This window comes from Trichosurus vulpecula, chromosome 3 (assembly GCF_011100635.1).
Source record: "Trichosurus vulpecula isolate mTriVul1 chromosome 3, mTriVul1.pri, whole genome shotgun sequence".
NCBI lineage: Eukaryota > Metazoa > Chordata > Mammalia > Diprotodontia > Phalangeridae > Trichosurus > Trichosurus vulpecula.
Window position 1 is genome coordinate 278,589,459 of NC_050575.1, and position 25,956 is coordinate 278,615,414.

Here is a 25,956-nt window from a genome sequence, read left to right on the forward strand (position 1 = left end):
CATTAGGTGCTATTGTTATGCCCATTTTTCTGATGAGAAAACTGAGGCACTGAGAAATTAAGTGACTTGTCCAAGGTCAGACAGCTAGTAAGTGTGTGAGGTGGGATCTCAAATCAAGTCTTTCTCACTTTAAGTCCAATGCTCTATCCACTGTGCCACCTATCCAAATCTGAATAATGGTCAGGGCATAAATTGTGAGACTAGAAACTAGAAAAACTTCTCTAGTTTCTACCCAAAAGTTTAGTACTCATTTTTCTTCTAGATTTGTCTTTCCATTAGGGTGTAAGCTCTGTGAACAGGGACTATGCCGTATGTTTCTTCTGAATCTTCTTATAATTATAGGATAGTGTGAGTATATAGTGGATATCCATTAATTGATTGATAAGAATTCCAACCTGGCCCCTTTCCGCCAACTTAGCCCTAGACCTTCCTTATTAGTTCCCCATTGAAGGCTGTTAGAGGCCAAAAGTCCTTGTGGCCTAGTGGTACTATGCCCTCTCCAACTGTGGGATCATTTAAGTCCACTAGCAACATTTTATTCTAATTGAATCCATAATGGAAATATTGCTGGACAGTTAGGTGTGTTTATTTTTATATAATATTTTGATTTTTTAAATATCCAATTGAAATTAGTTTTATGACCTTTATATGATTATTTGAATTCCTTACCTTCTAAAATTTGGGTATCTCATTAAGTATTCCTCCTTCAATCCAAGCTCATCTCAGAATGTGTTGTTCTCCTGGGTGAAAAGTTCACACCTGTACTTGTAATACAATAATGCTGGGATGATGCAAGAGCTCATTAAATTGAGGAAAAGAAATATGACTTGCATTTGGTCCCCTGCCTCTTTTTTTGCCCTAGGAAGAGGAAAAACCTGCTTCTGAAATGTCATATGATTTTTTAAAAACATCTAAAGTCAGCCTAACAATTGACGATGAAGACTTTCGTCCTGTATACAAAGGTGCTTCATCTGCCTTCTGTATCCAGCTATTTTGTATTGATGAAAAATATGAAACAAGGCAAGTATTGTTATTTAGATTATCTATATAATAGATTCATATTTTATGACAGTGTTGCCATGACATTCTTATATAGAATAATTGTAGAATTTAATATTATTATGGTTTTATTAAGTGAAACAAAAAAGGTGTGGAAAAATCACAGAATTGCAGTGTTTGGAAGGGACCTCAGAGGCCATCTGATCCAACCCAGACCTGAACAAGAATCCCCTTGGCAGCTATCCGCACAACAAGTGGTTATCCAACCTTTGTCTGAAGACCTCCAGTAGAGGTCAACCCACGACCTCCTAATGTGGTTCATTATACTTTGGAATAAATCTATTGATAATTCATTTTTCTTCATTTTGCAGGATTTTCATCAGCTTCATCCTCTCAAGAGCCAATTTAACATCTGAGACAGTAAACATTATATAACTCTCAAATCTCAAATCCAGTCCCTGTGAATGACACAGTATGATACTCCCCCTACCAGCAGATAGTGTTTTAGATAAAACACAATTTCCCCTCTTTCCCACAAACAAAATCATAGAAAAGAGCCACTTAAAACTGACAGAACACAGATTACTATGCATATCTTTCACTTTATCATATTCTCCTTCACCACATAACGAAACTTACTCTTGTTGGTAACGTCTTGTTTTCCCTTTGCCTACCTGATGTTGACCACAATAGATTTTTTTTTTTTTTACAGCCACAGTGGGGTTAGATGTTAATGTACCTCCATCACTGCCCAGGCCTGCTTCAATTTCTTTGGGATCCCAGACATGAAACCAACTGTAAATAAAGTGTTTTCCAGGGACTTTGTTTCTGTTTTAACAAGTAACCATTAAAGATTGATGCCTATCCAACCAGTAACTAACATCACGAATGAATGAGCCAATGGAAGAGTGAATTAAAAAGTATTTATTAAGTGTTTGCTATGTACCTTGCAAGCAAAGAGATAACTTCTAAAATGCAAATGAGAGGTGGTCCCTACCCTCAAGGAATTTACATTCTAGGAGAGGGAGACAGTACACACTGGGGATAGTAGCCAGGAAAAATTGTTTGTGAGTATAATAATAGGGCAGTCTTTTTACATAGCCTTTCTGGAGAACATGGCAGTGTTTGCTCGATTATAATCCTTAGAGCAAGAGGATAGTGGGGTGAGGGTGGTTCCTAGAAATGGGAGGGTAGAAAATAGCTGGGGTGAAGGTGAGGACATATGATCCCAGAGGCTTCAGAACAGAACAGGCATGGTCTCTTGAGGCCGGATGTGGAGGTTAGAGCACTAGCGGCAGGGTAGAAAATGACTGGGATAAAGGTAACGATCCAGTCCCAGGGAATTCAGAGCCGACAGGAGAGGGTCCTCACTCTTTCTTAACATATGCTGGTTATGCTCATTATTTTAGGGAGGAGAATTTTCTCCTGCACCCATTGTTCTATTGACTTATCTAGATTCTCTGCTCATGTTTTTGCTGTCCCTAAGGCAAGAAAAGAATACAATGTATAAAATCTTTTTTACATTTTGGATATTATCTCTTTAAAGCATTATATTTTTTATGATCCAGAAATGGATTAGTACTCCTCCCACAGGGAGAATTTAAAATCATGCCCTATCTAAAAGGTAAAATCTGGTGTAAGTGTTCATCAAGGGCAGTCTTGAAGTAAAGAAGGGAAAGACATGTTCCAGAAGGGTAACTTGTGGTCTGCAGGGTATGTTCATCTTCATCATCATCGTCACTCATTTTTATATAGCATGTTAGATCTTAAGCCTGCAGTTTATTAAATATATATAGTAAGAATATCAATCAGTCAATAAACACTATGTGCCAGGTACTGTGCTAAGTGCTCAGAATATGGAGCAGGCAAGCTTTTACAAACGATATTCGATAGCAGACCAAATCTTCCAAGACATACAGTGAGCTGAGAAGTGCAAAGAATACAAGATTCCACTGTGCTCGTATCTGTTGATTAGACTAGTGTTTGATTCTCTAGAGCAAAATGCAGCTTTGAAGGTTTTCCTTCAACAAAGCGTCTCCTGAACATATGTTAAGATCATAAAAAATTTATAGATGCAACAACAGAGATAACTTTGTTCAACAATCTTGTATTATTAATATTAAGTGAAGCATACAACAGGAAGATAGATGCTTGCCAAATGTATTTCCCACTGTTGTAGAGAATGTTCAGGGCACAGACCAAATGGAACAGGAGTCCCTCTAGGTGGTTAAGAACTTTTTCTGGAAAAGTAGATATTGTGTTATTATAACTAGATTTACTGTATGTAAAATTACTTAGAGATAAACCTTTGTAGGAGATGATCATCCAAACTCCATTCCTAATCACCCACCATCTAATTCCTTATTTCCATCTCTCATAACCTTTCCACCCCAAAGTTCTGCCACCCATCCTTTCTGCTCTACCCTCTGGAATGCCTTGTGATGTTTAAAAAGATCAAGAGACAAAGTTTCCAGGCATTTAATCATTTTATTAATAATGCTAGCGTTTTATTAGTAAAAGAGGTCAGTGGCACTCTTGCATGCCAGAGACTCACAGTGAGCTCACAACTTAAATGCCCTTGGAAAATTGGATGTCCCTGGGGTGACAGTGAACTCTGGTTGGTTAACATTAATGAGAAAATGAATATTATAAGAAGTTGTGGGCTCAATCTAATGAGGTTCTTGGGGGTATGTGACTTGGATCACCCAAGCCTTGGTCAAAGAGACTTATCAATATACATATCAAAGAGGGAATCCACTTCTACCTCAGACCTCTCTTATCAAACACAATTGACAGGAAGTCACCAATTTTCTCAGCCTGGTTGAGTTTTTCCCAAGATTTCCTACAATGGTTGCTTTCTGAATAAGGAAGTGGAATACCCTTTAATCCTAATTCAATAACTGGCTATTAATATAAGAAAGAAATAATAATTTTTCTCAGCCTGTTCCATAGGCAACAAACTTCTCTTCATACTAAATCTTTTCTTTTTCCCTTCCTTCCATCTTTTAGCTATTACTGAAACTTGGCTTCCCCTGGTTACACACTCTGTGTCACCCTGGCCCCCCTTTCTGATACAGATGCACCTTCAGTTATTCCCCTTGGCTTACTGGTGGGGGAGTTGGAATACTTCTTGCTGCCCTTTGTCACTTCTAGGTTCTCCCCCTACTTCTTTCACTCAGTAATCTCTCCTTTGAGGTTCATGTTCTTTGAGGTACTCAATCCAAATCCTGGTAGCTAATGTCTGCAGACCTCCAGGCCATTTCCCTTCCTACCTCAATGAGTTTGGTACCTGGCCCACATTTTTTCCTCTCCTTCCCAGCTCCTTCCCTCATACTTGGAAGTTTCAACATATCTGTTGACTCCCCCTCAAAGATTCTAACCACTCAGTTCTTCAACCTTCTTACTTCCCATGACCACCTCAGTTATATACAAAGATCTTCCTACCTTTGATCTTGCCACCCCTTACAAATGCTTCACCTCCATGTTCAAGAATTCTGAAATCCTCTTATTTGACCATAGTCCTTTTAGGTACTTTTAGGGAGCCGCTTTCCACCTCTCCCTCTGCCTTCTCTTACCAAATCCTACTTTTTGTCCCTACTATAAATTTCAATCCCTTGAACTTTTAGTTCTCCCCCAAGCAATCTCCCCTGAACTATCCACTCTCCTCTTTTCCCTATCCTTACCTCTTAGTGAACCAATTCACCTTCTCCTCTCTTGAGTTGCCAGTCCTTTATCATTTCACTGATTGTTCGCTCCCAAGCCTCAGTCTTAGATCATTCCCATCTTTTGCTTCCTTTGCTCCTACACATGTGTTGCTGAATAAAGGTGGAGATAATCATTTCACTATAAATTTATGTTACATAACCTCACCAGACCCTCAATGCTTCTAGACCAGGGGTGGGGAACCTGAGACCACATGTGGCTTCGTAGGTCCTTGAGTGCAGCCTTTTAACTGAGTTTTATGGAACAAGTCCTTTTATTAAGGGGATTTGTTCTGTGAAGTTTGGATTCAATCAAAGCCTAGAAATCTAGGCAATCCTTTTATCCTTCTATAAGCCTTCTATTGCCTTATCAACTCACTATTCCACTCTCTACAGTGGCTCTTCCAAACCTAATCATCCTTTCTCAAAACTCCCTTGGCTCCTCCTCCCCCCATCCTCTTAGCTGAAAACCTTGCCTCATATTTTACAGAAAAAAATAAGGTCATTCATCCATTCATCATTAATTCCCCCTTTTCCCCTCTTCCTCATATATCACTCATGTGCCTTCTGCCACTATTTCTTCTTTCACCCCTGACTGATGAGGTGGCCTTATTCCTCACCAAGGCTAACCCTTCTCCCTGCACAAGTAATCCCATTCCATCCTATCTACTCCAACAGATTCCCCCTCTGTTAACCCCATCTATAACTTTTGTTCAATCTCTCTCTACTTATTCCCTTCTTCCTATAAATATGCCTATGTCTTCCTCATCTTGAAAAAAAAACTTTCACTTGATCTTTCCATCCCTCCATTGTCCTGTATCTTTTCTACCCTTTGTAACTAAACTTGAAAAGGCTGTCTGCAATAGGTGCCTTCACTTTCTTCTCATTCTCTTCTTAATACCTAACAATCCAGCTTTTGACTTTCATCATTCCACCAAACCTTCTCTCCTTAAAGTTAATGATAGTTGCCAAATCTAATAACCTTTTCTCCTAACTTTGTTCTCCTTGATCTCTCTGCAGCCTTTGACACTGTTGATCACTCTTTCCTCCTTGATCCTTTCTTGTCTCCTGGTTTTCCTCCTACATATTAGGCTGCTCCTCAGTCTCTTCTGATGGATCCTCCTCCTGGTCACACCCTCTAATCATAGGTGCCCCTCAGGGTTCTGTCCTGGACTCTCTTCTCTTCTCCCTCCATAGTTCTTCACTTGATCTCATCAGTTCCAGTTTAATTATCATCTCTATGTTGACAATTCCAAATCTACCTATCCTGCTCCTACCTCTATGTTCACTTCCAATCTTGCATCCCCAACTGCCTTTCTGACATCTTGGACTGGATGTCCAGCAGACATCTTAAACTCACCATGTCCAAAACAGAGCTCAGTATCTTCCCCCACTAAACCTTCCCCCTTCCTACGGTCACTATTACTATTAGGAGGCACCACCATGCTCCCAATTTCTCAGGCTCACAACCTAAAAGTCATCCTGGACTCATCACTGTCTCTCACCCCCTATATTCAATCTGTTGTCAAGGACTGTGGATTTCACCTTTACAATGTCTTTCAAATATGCTCCTTCTCTCCTCTGACAGTGCAACCACTCTATGCAAGCCCTGATTACCTCACACCTGAACTATTGCAATAGGCTGCTGGTGGGTCGGCCTGCCTCAAGTCTCTCCCCACTTCAGTATATCCTCCATTCAGTGACTAAAGTCACCATGTCACTCTTCTAGTCACTAAACTCTAGTGCCCCCTTTGTTGACTTCAGGATCAAATACAAAATACCCTGTTTGGCATTCAAAGCTCATTGCAACCTAGCCCCTTCCTATAATTCCAGTCTTCTTACATCTTACTCCTTGGCATGTAATTTTTGATTCAGTGACACGGGCCTCCTGACACTTTCATCAATGACACTGCTCGGCTCCAGGCTTTTTCTCTGGCTCTCTCCCAAGCTTGGAATGCTCTCCCTCTAAATCTCTAGCTGCTAGCTTTCCTGGCTTCCTTTGTTGCTGTTGTTCAGTTGGTTCCCTCATGTCCGACTCTGAGTGACCCCATTTGGGATTTTCTTGGCAAAGATATGGGAGTGGTTTGTCATTTCCTTCTCTAGCTCATTTTATAGATGAGGAACTGAGGCAAACAGGGTTAAGTAACTTGCTCAGGGTCACACAGCTAATAAGTGTCTGGCTTTAAGTCCCAATCTCATCTTTTACAGGAAGCCTTTCCCAACCCTTCCTTCTGCTACTTATTTCTTGTTTATATCCTGTATATCGCTTGTGTGTACATACTTGTTTTCTTGTTCTTTCCCCCTTTAGATGGTGAGCTCCTTGAGGGCAAGAACTGTCTTTTGCATTTTTGTATCTCTAGTGCATAGCACGGTGCCTGGCACAAAATAGACACTTAATAAGTGTTCCTCATATATTAAGTGAACTTTGAAACAGGAAGATGGATGCTGGCCAAAAGTGCTTGCCACTGTTAATGGAGAATGTCCAGTGCACAGAGCAAATGCAACATGAGTCCCTTTAGAGGGCAAAGAACTGTTGATGGAAAGATAGAAATTGTATTAGTATAACTAGATTTACCCTATCTAAAATATACTTAGAGAAAAACCTTTATATTAGACAATAAAAGTAAATGTCTTAATTCCTCATTAGGCAATTTTCTTGTGGAAAGCTAGGAGTTACTACAGTAACAGCCCTATAAAATTATTCAAGCCTTCATTATACCCTTCTGGCTCTGTTCCTGACTTTCCAAACTTAAAAATCATACTTTTGCTGCTGTGTTATGCTGAGGGCTACTTACCTTGTGACATCAAACTCTATCTGTGGCCGTCTCACCCTGGAATATCCCTACTCAAGGCCTACCGGCTTCTCCCATTAGTGAGTTCTTACTGAAGCCTCTTTTATGAAGGGGCTAGCCAACCTTCCTTGGCTTTCTGGCTCCTGACTTTCCAGATTTCAAAACTCAGTTCTATTCAGGGTACCTTCATCTTTCGCCCTCTTCTTCACTTTTCAGATCCCTTTTGTGTGTTGTCTTCCCTCATTAGAGTGTAAGTTCCTTGAAGGCAGGAACTATCTTTCATTTTCCTTGTATTTGTATAGCCAGGACTTAGCATGTGCCTGGCACATAATAAATGCTTAATAAATATTTGTTTTTTTTCCTTTCCTTCCATTATCCTCCTGATAAAGTAGAGCAGAAGCAAGATAAGTCACAATCATTTGTTAATATTTAATTCACAGTATTTTATCCTTTTGTTTTTCCTTTTTGGTTAATTTAATATTTTATTTTTTTCCAATTTTATGTAAAAACAATTTTTAACATTCATTTAAAAAAATTTTGAATTCCAAATTCCTTCCTCCCTCCCCTCTCACCTCTCTGAGATGGCAAGCAATATGATATAGGTTATACATGTGCAGTTATGAAAAATATGTTACCATATTAATCATGTTGTGAAAGAAAACACAGACAGCTCCCCACCCCAAATAAACAGACTCTCATAAGTTGTTTCTCTGGAGATGGATAGCATTTTTCATCATAAGTCCTTCAGAATTGTCTTAGATAATTGTATTGCTGAGAATAGCTAAGTCATTCACAGTTGATCATTGTATGATATAGCTGTTGCTGTGTTCACTGTTCTCCCGGTTCTGCTCATTTCATTTTCATTCATGTCTTTCCAGGTTTTTCTGAGAGCATTCAGCTCATTTCTTATAGCATAATAGTATTCCATTACAATCATATACCATAACTTGTTCATCCATTCCCTAAATGATGAGCATCCTCTTGATTTCCAATTCTTTGCCACCATAAAAACAGCTATCTATCTCAATAAAGAGAACTCATGAATTCTGAGTACAGATAGAGGTAGATAGCATTTTTCATCACGGGTCCTTTGGAATTGTCTTGGATTATTGTATTGATCACTGTATCCAAGCCTTTTACAATTGATCATCATTACAACTTTGCTGTTACTGTATACAATATCCTCCTGACTCTGCTCACTTCACTTTTTATCGGTTTATATAAGTCTTCCTGAGTTTTTCTGAAACTGCCCTTATAGCACAGTGGTATTCCATCAGAGTCATATACCTACAACTTGTTCAGTCCTTCCCCAATTGATGAGCATCCCCTCAATGTCCAATTCTTTGCCACCTCAAAAAGAGCTGCTAAAAATATTTTTGTACCTATGGTTACTTTTCCCTTTCCTTTGATCTCTTTGGAATACAGATCCAATAGTGGTATTGCTGAGTCAAAGAGTGTACACAATTTTGTAGCCTTTTGGGAACAGTTGTTCTCCAGAATGGTTGGACCAGTTCACAACTCCACCAAGATTGCATTATGGTACCTATTTTTGTGTATTCCCTCCAGCATTTATTATTTTACTTTTCTGTCATGTTAGCCAATCTGATAGGTGTGAGGTGGTACCTCAGAGTTGTTTTAATTTGCATTTTGGTAATCAGTAGTGATTTAGAGCATTTTTTCATGCAAGTGTTGATAGCTTTGATTTCTTTTTCTGAAAACTGCTTGTTCATATTCTTTAACCATTTATCAAATAGGAAATGGCCCATATTTTTATAAATTTGGCTCAGTTCCCCATATAGTTGAGAAATGAAGCCTTTATCAGAGAAACCTGCTATAAAAATATTTTCCTAGTTTCCTGCTTTCCTTCTAATTTTGGCTGCATTGGATTTTTTAATGCAAAACCTTTTTAATTTTATATAATCAAAATTATCCATCTTACTTCCCTAAGGGGAAATTCTTAAGGACTACACAAAATGGAGAAAAAACTTCCAGAAGCTGTGAATTTACTCTTTGATCACTTAACGCTGTGTAAGTTTGAGGCCACTCTCCTTAGGAGACCTTGAATACACAGCAGACCTTGTGTATACAAGGGGAATACCCTGGTTGGGAAAGGATGATTTTGTAGCAACTGTTCTTGCTATATAGATTTAGTAAATACCCTTTCTAAAAGCTAATTACCTCTGGGTGATAATCAATTGGAGGGACTTCAGTGGCCTCACGAGAGACAATTCTTGAAACTACTGCCCATTCGGGTTCCCCCTAGAGAGCCCTAAGATCTCTGGCCAATGAAAATTGGAGTTAGGGAATTATCTCAAAGAGGTACTCTAGTTCCTATCACTAAACCTGACTTCCAGTCAAACTGGAACTTGTTATAATTATAAAAATTATTCAAAACCAGTTTTTGCAAAATACCATAGTTCATTTTGGTTTCTTGGTTCTTTTTCATAGGTCTGGTAGATAGACTGAAGTTAAATTGTCAGGATTATTGGTCAAATGTGGAGTAAACTGGCTATGAATGAGAAGTATTGGACCCCCACAATGGCTCATCAGTGTTTTTGCACTCTGAATCCATCCATTTTGCTTTTTTATTTTTCCTTGTAACTAAATGTGATTATTCCATGAGTTTTCAAACATAAATCTGGTGAATCACTGTAGCTTGCTTGTGAATATACATCTGCAGCTGGGGACAAAACACTTTGCATATTAAAGAGTAAAAGGTCAGAATGGCCTATATGTCCCCTTACAAAAGGAAACGATAGATTATCTCCACTGAGCAAGCTTCTTTCTGTTGCCTATTCAAATGCCCAGAAATTATTAATTGCTGTAATATTGCTTTGGGGTCTAGAAAATACTCTAATGACAACTGATGTGAAGCTTATAACATCTTCAATTGATTAATGCTCAGCTAGAAGCAATTTCTGATTAGTAAGGATGACTAATTGCTGCCTGGAGGGACAAGGAGCCATAAATCTATGTAAATCTACAATTCATGTTAGATATGTTCTTCATTCTCTTACAATGTTTGCTCTTTTGTTTACAGGTCATTGGATTTTATGCAGTTTGTTTTCAGCCTATTCCCTGTAAGTGAAGAATTTTTAAGGAAAATTTTGTTTGTTACAAGATTTAAGTGTTTATTTGTAAACCATGCTATTAACATTCAAAAACAAAATACAGCATACATTTTTCTAAGCATGGTCAGATTTGAATACTTTCAGGAACAGAGTCAAAAGTCATGTCATACACTATTAAAAGTAGAATGTTATCTTATTTTGTGCTAATTGCTTAGTCTTGGTTGTATTAATGATCCCATAGGCACATGCCTTTTCTAAGGTAGATTTACTAGTATTTTACTCCAGCTCTACAACTAGCAATTATACTACTTCTATTACTAAATAATGAGATCTTATATAAAATAATGAGCTTGGTTGTCATGTGCAGTTTATGAAATCAGCCTCATTTATAGTTACATTGCATATAGATTCTGGGCAATTGTATGAACACTCCAGAGAAGTGCCCTAATTCAATTTAAGAAACAGATATTTAATTCATACTATGTGCACAGAAGGCCCTGCTAAATATGGGAAAGTGGCAATTCCTGGTTAATTCTCTAGTGTGTTGGTTATTTGTCTGACTGATTTGCAGGAATATTTACTTGCCTGGCTTCCAAAAAAAATCATTCAACCCAGATCTTATTTTTTGGTTGCAAGGCTGGACATATCCAACTCAGAATTTTTCCTTTCTTGATTCTCCATTTTGCCCTCTTAATGGGGAAAAACTGCTTATAGAGGACAAAAAATATTGGGGAGAAGATGGATGAATCTGAGGGTAATAAGTTTAAAAAGTATTTCAGTGACTGGCCTATTAGTTGACTATAATGTGAAGTAGCATAATTATTCAGTTGGTTAGTCTGGGCAAAAATAGTATTTCTAATGTTTTTTATGAAAATCTTTACTATTTAATATTTTTGTGCAATGGGAAATGACCAATTTTAGTTAAATTATAGTTTTAAAAAACCTATACTTTAAATTGACCTTTCCCTCAAGGTAATGATAACTTCAAGAGAATAACTTAATCTCATAAAAAATCCTTTCTTTTGTAATTTTTGTTAGTACAATGAAACATAATGGTTTCCCTCTTTTCAATGGAACATTGGATTTTATTCTTTTTCCAAACCTTCTTCAGTATTATTACATGTTTCCCTGAACATACTGTTCTCAAAACTTTTCACCCTAGAAAATAAACTAAAGAAATTTCATTTCATTAAGTTTGATTCTTTCCTTTTCTGAAGCCTATGTAAATTTTTTTTCCTTTTCTTTTTCTTTTTTCTTGTTTTGCGAGGCAGTTGGGGTTAAGTGATTTGCCCAGGGTCACAAGCTAATAAGTGTCAAGTGTCTGAGGTGGATTTGAACTCAGGTCTTTCTGACTCCAGGGCCGGTGCTCTATGTAAATTCAACTCTTCACGATTACATGGGACAATGATATTGTTAACAAGAGAAGTTCCCACTAACTTGTACACCTTTTCAGCCCCAAACCCCATAGTCTTAACCTTATTTTTAGAGTGTAAAAGAGTCACCTCATTGTACTGTCTTACACTATGGTTGTCCACTTGAACACAGAAGTTTAGGGTCTCCACCCAAATCCATCACTACCTTCCAGCTGTTCTGTCAGTTGACAGCTAGTTCTAGTTTTCAGCTCAGAGGCAGTTTTAACAGCTTGAGTCCCCAAATTAAGACTATGTCATTCGTTAGAAATGAATAAGGTGCAGGTGAAATGATGATTCACTCATTTGTGTTGAAAAGGTCTCTAAGGGTTTGGGATTAGCAAAGTAATACCTTTACAGGGTTCAAGAGAAGGCAAGATCCCAGGGGCACAAATTAACAGATAGGAATAGAGCAGCCCTTTCTTTTGGAGCCTGGTAGAAGAACCAGTGTACACACACAAGTATGGCATAACATTTAATTTGTGGACTCTGCCTTAATACACAAGAATCTTGCCAGCGAGAAAAGGGCATTTGCTTATACAAAATAGGACAGTTTTATGTTCAAATTTGTAATGATGAACACAGTGTTCTTTTAAAAAATGTATTTATATGGAACTATAGAATTTTAAATCTGGAACAGACCTTAGAGGTAATCAGTCACCACATATCCAGAAGGGACTTAGAGGCCATTCAGTGCAACCCCTCATTTTTACAAATGACAAAACTGAAACCCAGAGATGTGAACTGACTTAGGGTCACAAGATCAAAGATTTAGAGCCAGAAGACTACCATAGAGGCCAGCTATTCCACCATTTTACAAATGAAGAAACGAGGGTCTAGGTCCAGGGGTGGGGAACCTGCGGCCTCGAGGCCACATGTGGCCTTCAAGGTGCTCGGGTGCAGCCTTTTGACTGAGTCCAAGTTTTACAGAACAAATCCTTTTATCAAGGGGATTTGTTCTGTGAAATTTGGATTCAGTCAAAGGGCCGCACTTGAGGATCTAGAGGGCCACATGTGGCCTCGAGGCCGCAGGTTCCCCACCTCTGGAAATGGTCATATAGTGAGTGTCAGAAGCAGTATTTGAACCATAGTACTTCAACTCTGGAGTCAGTGCTCATCCCCCCCTGCACCGTGATGTCTTCCTCTTTGAACACACCAGACTCCCTCATTTTATAGTTGAGAAAAAGGGAGCACACAGAGATTAAGTGACTCCAGGTCTCCTGATTTAGGCCAGTGCTCTTTCCACTAGGCTATATTGTCACATTTATTGGTACTACAAATGAATGAAGACAGTGAACATGGATGTATAGATTTCCCTTGGCTAAAAATTTGGTTCCTTAAAATAATTATGTTGAATAAATATTTACAGCATGTATACATACCATTTGTTTATTCAATTTTCTATCAGCCTATCAGGTGCATAAAGCATAAACATTATGCATCATTTTCCCATGTGATGGATTAATGCTTTGCACAGAGTAGTTGTTTAATAAATGTTTGCTGAATGTTGAATTAAATAGTTTAAGCTAAACACTTTTTCCCTAATATACTTCCCTCCTTCCTTCTTGCCTTAGTGGTATATTTTGGGGCTCTGTTTTTAACAATAGTCTTAAAAATCAGCAAAGATGTTGTTGTCACTCAGTTGACAGGTTTTTTTTTTTATCATTTTAGCATAAAGACTTCTGTGTTATTTCTGTACCCCATCTCACACCTGAGTTTATTCTGATCCAGAATTTCATTAGGATTATTCCTTTTAATACCTCCATTCTTGATAATGATCTTTATGTTTTTCATCGTGCTGGATTGCTCAAGTAAGTAATACATATTTTGTCAAATTAAGATATATTGTTTTATTTAAATAAAAGTGAGATCAAGTAATTACCTTTCATTTTCATTATTTTAAAATTAATTGCCTTTGATTTCAGTGCATATCTCGGTAGATGTAAATGTTTAGTTCTGAGGAATTAAAGTCATTTTTCTGTTATTTAGGTGCTGATTATCCATTTTGCAATTTTATAACAATTTCTTATTTATTCTCTTTGTCCTCTTCCATTGTGTTTTCAAAGTACTTTATCTCATTTTTGACTCACAAAAATTTTATGAGGAAGGTGAAGGAGGTAGTATACCTTGGCATCCAGTATTTTGAAGGAATGAATAATTCTGAAAAATGTGAAATTTTCAATTAGCTGAACTATTAACATTTTGAATACTGAAACTTTTTATTTGAACAATTTTTATATGAACTTCTAAAGAAAAGATGATTCATTTTCCTGATTTGTCAGAGAAAATGTATGAAAAAAAAGACCTTTCTTGGAAAATACAGGGTCAGCTTTATGAATACCAATTATTGTTTTGTTGATGCAGCTTGCAAATGATATGGGACGTAAAGATAAATGGTGCTGACTTTATAACTTAACAAAAACCAGAAAACTTCCATTGCATAACGTTGATTTTTGATAATTTGCATGTTTTAGGTAGAGTAAAGAAGGACTGGATGTATGAACTCCTGCGTAGCATAACATGGTTTTCTTTCTGCAAAATTACTTTTTGAGTCCATGTAGCCTTCTTGTAAGTGGCTTTTTCCCAACAAAATATATTTTTCACTGTTGCTGTATCCTTTAACTTGTCAGCCACATTATCTACCATGTCTATATAACTAATGCTGTGGAATTCAGATACCTCAGACCTTTTAGCTTATACTCATTTGATCTCTTTTACACAATATTTCTTTATAAAGTGTGGAGGACCTATACTGTTTTAAGAATTTATGTTAGGGTCTTTTCCAGACTGATTATGTCAAAACCTACGAATTCTTTATTATCAGAAATTGGCACTTCTTCAGCCATCACACCAAGCCGTACTCTAATTCAAGTTTTTCTTAATGTTTCATTTTTTAAAAAAATCCCCATACTCACAACTTTAAGAATTTCAACTTTACTATGAAATAAAAATGAGAGTCCTACATAGACCTGCCTGTATGATGGATAAACTTTCTTATAAAATTACTTCTGTAATTACATTTCACACTCACATAGTGACAAAAGATTGAAGAAGAAACAGTCATTGACTGAGGAAATTTAACCAAAATCAATCAGTTGCTATAATGAGGAGGTCAAAACATCTTGATCAAAAATATTTATTGCATTATTTCTAATCCCAAACCAATTTTTTTATTCTTGATTATAAGGATGGAAAGAAGGCTAGAGGCACATTGGGAAATGCAGGTGATATGAAAACAAAAAACATTGATGAGATTTATTTTTAAAAAGACTAATGTCTTTTGAATACTTTTAAGATCTTGTCAATGTTTTGGATCTTGATGCAACCAGACCAGGGTCATTTGCAAATAGGAGCATGTGGAGAATCTCGCCAACTTAAAGGAATCTTTTATTAGGACTTCGTGCTGGGGATCTTCCATAACAGTGGCAAATATAATTTGCAAGTATACATCTCCCTATTTTATGGTTCACTTGACATAAAAAAAACTAGAGGGTCATTGCACATACTTAGAAATACATATATGTATATATAATATACATTATATATGAAATATATAATTTTACATTTTTTCAGAGACTCTTATATGATTTTTTTCCATGTGCATAGAAGATACCTTATTGGAGGAGAGCCTTTAAAGGAGCATTCTCTTTTACCAAACCAAATGTTATTTCGTTGTTTCTTTTGTTCTTTCTTCCTTCCTTTCTTTTTCTTTTCTTTTGTTCTCCCTTCCTTTCCTTCCTTCTTTCTTTTCTTTTCTTTCATTTTTTTCTATCAGCTAACAGTTAGTCTAGAAGGATCTAAAATGCTCTATACCTCATTTATGTAATCATAAAGATGTATTTGGTCATAGAATGCCATTTCCAAAAGCCTGTTTGCATCCTTCTCAGTCCTTAATCAAGAATGCCCTCAATGTGCATATAAATTATTTTTATCAAGATTCTGTGGAGATTAAAAAGTAGGTATATGGGTTGACAATTATCTTCTTGGCTGGTTTTTCCTTCTTTTATGATAAGAAAGTCCATGATTTTCCCCCAGTAGTTCAGAATAGTCCCCTGTTTCAAATATCTTGAGAATGGATCCCTTAAATGCTTTTAAAATTGTGTTGCATCCACTGTGGAGCTCCTCTGTGGATAGTTGGTGTAATCCAACTGCTTTTCACATTTTTATTTTCTTTAGTGCAATTTCTGCTTCCTTGTACAACACGTTGGAATTACAGTGTTGAGTTCAATTTTGGTGACTCCATGTAATTAATGGAGAAAACTGTTTGTCATAGAAAATCTTTACAGATTTTTTTTTCATTTTTTCTGCATCTCTCTCTCTTTCTCTCTCTCTGTGGGTGTGCATGTGCGTGTGTGTGTGCACGCGTGCGTGTGTGTGTGTGTGTTGGGGAGGTGGGGGGATTGGCCTCATTTCATCTTTAAAGACATTTAGGTTGATTTGGCTTAGTTGGGTCTCTTGACAAGCTTTCTGTAATTTTGATTTTTTCCCTCTACTGCTTCTCTTTTTTTTTGTGAGGTTATATCACTCATAATCTTCCATCACCTTCTTCAGTAAGATTTTATTCCCCAAAAGTTTACATTGTAACCTAGTGTTGCCATTGACTGCTTTATCTGCTTGGCAATGAGTTGAAGTGTATCCTGGCTAAAGTGGTTCTAAGCTCTTTTAGTCCTTTGTTGCAGTGATTGATTGGTTTTGGTGTGCACAGCTAGGTTTAGTCATAGTCAAAATTTTACTGAAAGTGAGTTTGTCTTTATCCTTCTGCCAAACTCTCCTCCATTAGCTAGTCTATTTTCTTTCTTCCTCTCCTAGGTTCTTTTACCTTCCCTAAAACAGTAGTTCTAAATCCCATCTTTTCTCTAGTCTAATTGTCAAGTCAATTCTTGCTTAAGCATTAATCGAGGAACTGAATTATAACCCTTCTCAAGGGGATTTGTATTTTTAAAGGGGCTCTTTGATCTCTTCTTTGAGGAGGTAGGAGACTATACATATGAAACACTTCATATGCTGTCAAATTTAAATGATGTTTTGATTAATTTTGCTGAACTACTTTTTAATTTAGTTTTAATTCTTTGTTATAAGAGATGGCTCTCTAGCTAGGGAGAGAGGGAAGGATATTTTAGACAATGAGGGCAATAGAAAAGCAAAATATATTTTTAAAATGGATTTTTTTAAAAAAAATGGGACTGCTTAGAGACAAAAATCTCTCAAGACACCAAGAATTTAAGCTTTAATGATGGATGGTATGACCCTGGCTTAGTCATTTACTGTCTGTTTGGATCAGTCACTTAACTATGTCTCAGTTTCCTTCTGGAGCACACTTCTGGCTTGTATATATCTACCTTTTAAAAAACTGTCTTTCAGTGTTTTGTTTCATTTAATTTTAACTTCTAAATCCAATAGCATTCAATGAAATCTAGCTTTGTTTGAGTTCTGAAATTGACTTCTAAATTTATTGAGATTTGTTCCAAACCAAACTGTTATAAATAACCTTCAGTATACAAAAGTTGTTCTCTGCATGTGTGTTTTGCTCTTCTAAGTGATTTTATTTTGTTATGGTTGCTCCCTTGTTGGTGTTTCATTCACACCTATTAAACTACACTAGAATCTCACAGTAACACGTTCTGCCAGACCATGTTGTAAGTGAAAATTTTTCAGTGAAGTCCTTCTGGTGCCTCTAATGAGAAGGTTCCTTGAATAGGGTCAGTCTATGATAGACTGGTCCTGTATTGAATTCTCTTCCATATAGTGGGAAGTACAAGAAGATTCTAGTGTACAATTGTGCCTTCTTTTGGATTGAAAACCACCAGATTGTTTTTTTTTATTCCTTTTTATTTCTGCCGTCCTATTTACTTTAAACCTTCATCCCTATTAAATTGGATAAGAAAAATCCCTTCTCAGCCCTTAGCAGAGTGGCTGGCATATTTGTTGTTGTTGTTCATTCATTTCAGTCATGTCTGACTCTTTGTGACCCCATTTGGGGTTTTCTTGGCAAAGATACTGGAGTGGTTTGCCATTCCCTTCTCAAGCTCATTTTATAAATGAGGAAACTGAGGCAAACAGGGTTAAGTGACTTCTCCAGGGTCACACAGCTAGCTAGTAAGTATCTGAGGGTAAATTTGAACTAAAAAAGATGTCTTCCTGACTCCTGCTCTGACACTTTACTTACTGTGCCACCTAGCTGCCTCCACTTGGCATGTAGAAGGTGTTTAATAAATACTACCTGACTGACTGACTTCTTGACATCTTTGGCAGGGTTAAGAGATTATTGACATTTATATAATGGAGAGAGAGAGAAAAGGGAGAGAGAGACAGAGAGAAACAGAGATGGGAGAGGGAGGGAGGGAGAGAGAGAGAGAGAGAGAGAGAGAGAGAGAGAGAGAGAGAGAGAGAGAGAGAGAGAGAGATTTAAAAATTAAGTATTTTTTGAGCTTCTTTTGTGTGCCAGGCAATGTTGCTAAGTCCAGAAGATACAAATAGAAGCAAGCAAGTCACTCTCTCCCCTCAAGGAGTTTATATTCTAATAGGGAAATACAGCACTTTAAAAGGGTCCTGAAAAGGTACAAGCAAGGTGAGGAAACTGCCTAGAAGTGATGTGGATACCTGAGCCCTGCAGAGAGCCCATTTATCACAGTCAGGAGACCTAACATAGGGAATCCTAGTTTCTGGTAGGAGTTGAGATGGTGGAGAACAAGGCCATGGTGAATAGACAGTGGGGAAGTAATTTTACGTGTATTCATTTGATTGTCACAAACCTATGAGATTTACATTTCAGGTATCATTACACCCGCTTACAGCTGAGGAAACTGAAATTCAGATTAAGTGACTCACCAAATGGTTATACAGCTAGATACTGTCAAAGGTGCAATCTGAATCTGCTGCCTCCTGCCTCCATGAACTCCATGAAGCTGCCATGCTGCTGAGATTTTCCCCAATTACTGGAATTTATAGATGTTTATAAAAATCATTTAATAACTCGGACTCAGGTTTGGGAAATCGGCAGAGTTCTTATACTTTTATATTCTATTTCATGTGTAGTGCAATGAAATGCTACCAGTTTGGATTAAGTCTCATTTAATTTAATCTGTATATTGCTTAATGGCTATATTAAGTAGGCTGTACTATCTCTACATTTTTGATATCTATTTTCTTATCTCCACTCACATGCCCATTACTTTAGTCTAGGCCCTCATCTTCTCATTGCTGTTGACATTTAGCTTCCCAGCTTGCATGAAAGAGGGCATGAGAAGATGTGATACCTTCAGCACATAGTTATGTTTAAAGCAGGGTGAGAAGCTGGAGGGAAGAAGAGAAAAATACATTTAGAATAAAGGGAGTTTGTTCACAGATCAGTTGCCACAAATCACAGCAGAAGGAAGCAGGAGGTGAGGTCAGGGAGAGAACAGGAGGGATGAGTGTGAAGAGAGATGAGATTTTAAGGTAGGAGTAGTATTAGGTTAAAAGGCGGGGGCTAGTTAGAAGAGACCTGGGATGTTGAGCTAAAGCACACAGGTAGGATTGCTTCATAAGAGGGGACAGATGCATGCTGAAAGGCAAGGGGATTAATTATAACAGTGGACATCCTGTCCTGTGTGTCAAAATATCCATGTCCTAAGGTAAGCAGCCCAGACAAAGACTAATGGATCATTTTTCTGGCTCCAAAAGATTAAGTGATCCTTGACACAAGTGTGTAAATAATGGGGTGAATTGAGGAACTACTTGAGACAGCTCTGTGAGTTATTACCTTAAAGCAAAAATCAGGTATAAAGAGGAGGGAAATTATCATTTGGGAATGAATTTCGACTACTCACCAAATCATTTGTTTGAGCATGCCATATTTTTTTTTTCACATGTGTAGATCTGATAAGTCTATTCCATTTCGGAGTTGTAGTAATTTAATTCTGATCTTTACCTTTAACGCAGCTTAGGTACCACCTCCTCCATGAAGCCCTCTTTCACCTCCCTAGTTGTTAGGGCTGTCTCATTCCTCAAATTACCTTGTTTGTGTACTTATTTCTATATGTTCTGTATTCTTCTCAGAAGAATCTGAGCTCCTTGAAAACAGGGACTTTTGTTTTATCTTTAAATTCCCCTTGTCCAACGTAGTGCCCCACAAATAGTGGGCCCTTTATAAGTGTTAAGTTGAGCTGTGATATAGGCTCCTTTTCATTCCCCCTTAAGCCCACTGCAGTGCCTTCTCTGCAACCCTCTCAGCTGATGACTTTGCCTCATATTTCACCAAAAAAATTGAATTCATTCTCCAAGAGTGCTCTCTTTTAATCTCACCTTCATCTTACATCACTCAGCTCTTTCCCCACTATTTCCTTGTTCACCCCTGTCTCACGTGAAGAGGTCTTCTCCTTGCCAAGGCTAACCCTTCTACTGGCACAAAAGATACCAGTCCATCCTGTCTTCTCTACCAGTTTGCACCTTTTATCATCCCTGCTCTCCCTAATTTTCAGTCTCTCCCTATGTACTGTTGCTTACAAATATAAATATGTCCATGGCTCTACCATCCTTAAAAAATAGAACCCCCAAACCCTCACTTGATGGGCCCATCCCTGCTAGCTATTTTCCTATATCTCTTCTCCCTTTCCATTTTCTCTCTCATTCTTCTAAATCTCTGCTATCTGGTTTCTTACCAGATCATTCAAATAAAGCTTCTCTCTCCGAAGTCACTTATGATCTCTTAATTGCTGACTCTAATGGCCTTTTCTTAATACTTATCCTTCTTGATGTCTCTGCAGCCTTTGATATTTTTAATCATCCTCTTCTCTTTGATACTCTCTTATCTCTAGGTTTTCATGACATGGTTCCTGGTTCTCCTTCTATCTGTCTGACAGCTCCTTCTCAATCTCCTTTGCTGGATCTTCAGCCAGATTATTTCTGCTAACTGTGGGTATCCCCAAGACTCTATTCTGGGCCCTCTTCTCTTCTCCCCCTATACTATTTCACTTGGTGAGCTCATTAGCTTCAGTGAATTCTATTTTTATCTCTATGCAGATGATTCTATGATCTGCTTATCTAGCTCTAATCTCTCTACTGATTTCCAGGCTCACATTTCCAATGGCCTATTAGATATTTTGATTTGGATATTTAATACACATCTCCATGTCTATATCCACGTCCTAAGAACTCATTATTTAATTGCCCCAAACCCTCCCTTCTTCCCAACTTCCCTATGACTTTTGAGGGTACTGCCATTAAACCATTCTCTCAGTCTTGCTGTCATTCTCAACTCGCATTCGTCCCACATATTTAATCCATTGCCAAGTCTTGCTGTCTCTACTTTGGTAGCATCTTTCACACACACATATGTATGTATATGTGTGTGTCTATATCCATCTGTCCATATATTTATGTGTCTATATACATATAGACACATACAGATATATATATATGTATAGACACACATATACATACATACATACACACATATATCCATTTTTCTTCTGTGACACTGCCACCACCTTGGTGCAGGCCATCATCACCTCATGCCTGGCCTACTGCAATAGCCTTTTCCTTGGTCTCTCCACCTCAAGTCTCTCCACATTCCAATCTATCCTCCACTGATCTTCCTAAAGCACATATCTAACTATATCACTTCCCTTACTCAGTTAACTCCAATGCCTCCTTTAACGTCCAGCATCAAATATAAAATCCTTTATAACCTGCCCCTTTCCTACCTTTTCAGTCTTCTTACACTTTATTCATCCTTGAATACTCTGTGATCCAGTACTACTTATTCTTTTATCATCTCTTACATAGGATACTCCATTTCCCAACTCCAGGTTTTTCTCCATGTCTGCAATACTTTCCCTCTTCTCAACTCTGCCTCCTGGCTCCTTTCACTTCCTTCAAGTCTCATTTAGAGTCCTACCTTTCTCCTCTCACTTAATAATATCTTATTTTTTTCCAAGTACATGTGAAGATAGTTTCCAATATTAATTTTTCTAAGATTTTGAGTTCCAAGTTTTTCTCCCTCCCTCCTTCTCCTTCCCTTTTCCCAAAACAACAAGCAATCTGATATAGGTTATATATGTACAACTGTGTTAAACATATTCCACATTAGTCATGTTGTGAAAGAAGAATCAGAACAAAAGAGAAAAACCCTGAGAAAGAAACAAACAAAAAATGTGAAAATTATATGTTTTGATCTGCATTCAAACTACATAGTTCTTTCTTTGGATGTAGAATTGTCTTGAATCGTTGTATTGCTGAGAAGAGCTAAGTCTATCACAGTTGATCATTGCACAATGTTGCTGTTACTGTTTACAATGCTCTCCTGGTTCTGCTCACTTTACTCAGCATCAGTTCATGTAAGTCTTTTCCAGGTTATTCTGAAATCCAGCTGCTTATCATTTCTTATAGCACAATAGGATTCTGTGACATTCATTATATCACAACTTGTTCAGCCATTCCCCAATTGATGGGCATCTCCTCAATTTCTAATTCTTTGCCACCACAAAAAGAGCTGCTATAAATATTTTTGTACATGTGGATCCTTTTCCCATTTTTATGATCTCTTTGGGATACAGAGCTAGTAGTGGTATTGCTGGATCAAAGAGTATGTGCAGTTTTATAGCCCTTTGGGCATAGTTCCAAATTGCTCTGAAGAATGGTTGGACCAGTTCACAACACCACCAACAATGCATTAGTGTTCCAATTTTTTCTCATTTTCTCCAAGATTTATCATTTTCCTTTTCTGTCATACTAACCAATCTGATAGGTGTGATGTGGGGAACCTCAGACTTACTTTAATTTGCATTTTTCTAATCAGTGATTTAGAGCATTTTTTCATATGACTATAGATAGTTTTAATTTCTTCATCTGAAAGCTGCCTGTTAATAGCATTTGACCATTTATCAATTGGGGAATGAGAGTCCTACCTTCTGCAAGAAGCCTTTTCCAGGCCTCACTAATTTTAGAACCTTCCCTCTGAGATCATGTACCTTGCTTATACATAGTTGTTTTCACGTCGTCTCCTGCTTTAGATTGTGAGCTCCTTGAGAAGCAAGGAGTGGGTTTTTTGGCCTTTCTTTGTATCCTCAGAGCCTAATACACATACCTGGCACATAGTAGGTAACACATAGTAACCTGGCACATAGTAACAAAAGCTAGTTGTCCTCTCATAGGACAGTATCTCTTGATTTCATGCCTTTTCGTTGGCTGTTCCTTGTACCTAGAGTTCTCTCCCTCCTCATCTCCGTCTTCTGCCTTCCCTGGCTTCCTTCACAATGTAGCTCAAATTCTACCTTCTGCAATAAGGCTCTCTCCCATTCCCATTGCTAATGCTTTTCCTCTGTGATTACCACACACACACACACATACACACACACATGTATATATATACACACACACTATCTATCTATGTGTATATAGATGGATAGATAGTGTGTATATATAAACATAGTTATTTGCATGTTGTCTTCTCTTTTAGAGCATGGGCTTTTTGAGAGCAGAGACTATGTTTTTGTTTTTCTTTGTATCCCCAGTGCTTATGTCTTCTCTTTTAGAGCATGGGCTTTTTGAGAGCAGAGACTATGTTTTTGTTTTTCTTTGTATCCCCAGTGCTTAGCATATTCCTGCCAAATAGTAAGTACTTAATAAATGTTTATTCACCATCTGAGACATATCTCTTTTCAGTCTTAGACACCTACCTTTAAAGATTCAATGAAGCATTTCATAAACCCTTAATTAATACATCTACGTTTTGTAATTTTTATGACAATATTATTAAGATTGAAAAGATAGTCACTGGAACATCAGACAATGAGCGCTAACTCTAACATAGTTTTAAAAAATCAATTTCATTTTAATTAAGGATTCCAGATCTTGAAGATGAATATAATTAGTGCTTTGTTTTATAGTCATTATATTTCCCAAGGGGTTTTCTGTAGCTAAGGCATATAATAAGCTTTCTATAGTTACTAGTAACGTCTTCTTATCTCCTACACCTTCCAGTTGCACAGTAAATGAAGAGGGTGATTTAATGTGGGTTTAGAATTTCATTTTAAATTTTGGAAATTTCCTTGCATTGTTTTCTAGGGTGACAAACTGGTTCCTGCACTTTAAAAATTTTTCATTTTTGTAATCTTATTCAAGGAAAGTTATTTAAATCAGAAATCTGTTTACTTTTTACTTTCTAAGATGAGAGAAAGAGTGATGATAGTGTTTTGGGTAACCTCTACATAAAAACAATTTAAAAATCTACCTTTTGCCACATTTCTAACATAGAACTGCTTTTGGATTCACTGTTCCAACTCCCATTCATATTGGTGGGTTATATTTCCAGAGGGTGACTGAGTACTGCTATCTTCATGGTTTTAGTAGTTATAAAACAATTCCCCACTCCCCCCAATACTGGGGCACTCTTTTTGCACTCGCAAAAGTCCCAGGGGAGAGTAGTCTTAAGCTGAAGTACAATAGCAGTGAGGTACATATTTTATAGAAAATATGTGACTAAGAGATACCTCCTGATTCCTGGACACAGAAGTCTTCTTTTGTTTTTTCCTTGCATGGAATCCTCATGAGATCTCCTTTAGATGTAGCTTTTTGCTTAGCTTGGTGGAGCAGTACTTTTCTAGATTCCATAGACAACCTTTCTCTCCATCATGAGAGGCCATGATATAGAAGATGCCACTGTCCTGAGGAGGACTCTTTCCACCTTTGTGTTCAAGCCCTTCCTTGGTCATTGGCCACTATCACTCTGGTGGAATCTGCTTGCTGGTGGGAACTTGGATAGCTCTGATGGATCTCCTGTTCACCTGGGCACTACCCTCTCAGAATACTCATGAATCAAATGGGACAATACTAGGTTGTTGTGAGGCTCAAATGAGATCATATTTGTAAAGTGCTTATCATGGTGTCTACACAGAGTAGATGTTTAATACAGGCTTGTTCTCTTCCCTTCCCCCCTCCAATATCAGGAATAAATAAACACAAAAGAAACCAAGGTGATGTGCTCACAGACAGATAGAAACTGGGGTGGCAGGGGGTCATAGGCAATCACCTCACCTGCCACCAGGAAGAAAAGAAACTAAAGGGCCTCTGATGGAGGGTCGGCTCATTCCTTATGCATGTATACTCAATTCCACCTCAGCAATTCATGAGTCATTAGGCCTTCTAGCCAGCCAGAAGATTCTTCATCACTACACATGCTCTGAATGATCAGGAAGGAAAAATCCAAGCAGACTGGAAGTCCTAGACTCATTGGTTGTCCTTTCCACACTACTGAAAGAAACACTACCTTTTAAATTTCCTTTTCTGCTAATGCACTATTTTTTTTTTTTACCAACACCAGAGAAAACAGATTTCCTTACAGGCAGAGAGTACATACCAATTCTTTGAAGTTCAAACATAGCAATAATCTATGGAATAAAATTAGTTCAACTTTTTGGATCCAAACTGAATAAAGCTTTGAATTACACTTAGGGGTAAACACTGGACAATGTAGAATACTTGTATGCATTACAATGTCCTTATTTATATTTGAAAATCCAGAAAAAATTGGAAATACCAGAGCATTTCTAGATGGTGATGGAAGTGGCAAATGATAGGTAAGTCCTTCATAATTTGCGGTAAACTAATTATTTCATCTAAGCCAGATAAAGTATCTATACAATATTGTTCGTATGCATGTACCCACAGATATATGTATGTACATACTTAATTTGTATTTATACACAAGCATATAATAAATACATTTATGCTTATATATGGTTCCTGAGTTTTAAAAAATTAACATGATTTTATATATGAGATAAAACATCCATACAGTAGCTAATGCTCATATATATACTTAGCTCATGTGTTTATATGAGGACATATAATATGTATACTTAACTTATGTGATTATAAGTGAGCATATACTATATATGTGATATATGTACTATATACGTATATGTATATATGATTCTTGAGATTTAAAAAAATTAATATAATTTTAGTATTCCATACCAGATAAAGTATTTGTAGAGTGACATGT

General features: G+C 37.3%; 1 protein-coding gene across 1 annotated transcript in view; it reads left to right on the forward strand.

Annotated features, from left to right (window-relative positions):
- CFAP61 (cilia and flagella associated protein 61) overlaps positions 1–25,956 on the forward strand; it is a 362,517-nt gene that overhangs the window by 91,915 nt on the left and 244,646 nt on the right. The window contains exons 15-17 of the mRNA XM_036749971.1: positions 863–1,020; positions 10,533–10,572; positions 13,644–13,783. Coding sequence (XP_036605866.1) covers positions 863–1,020; positions 10,533–10,572; positions 13,644–13,783 — 338 coding nt within the window. The remainder of the gene's footprint in view (positions 1–862; positions 1,021–10,532; positions 10,573–13,643; positions 13,784–25,956) is intronic.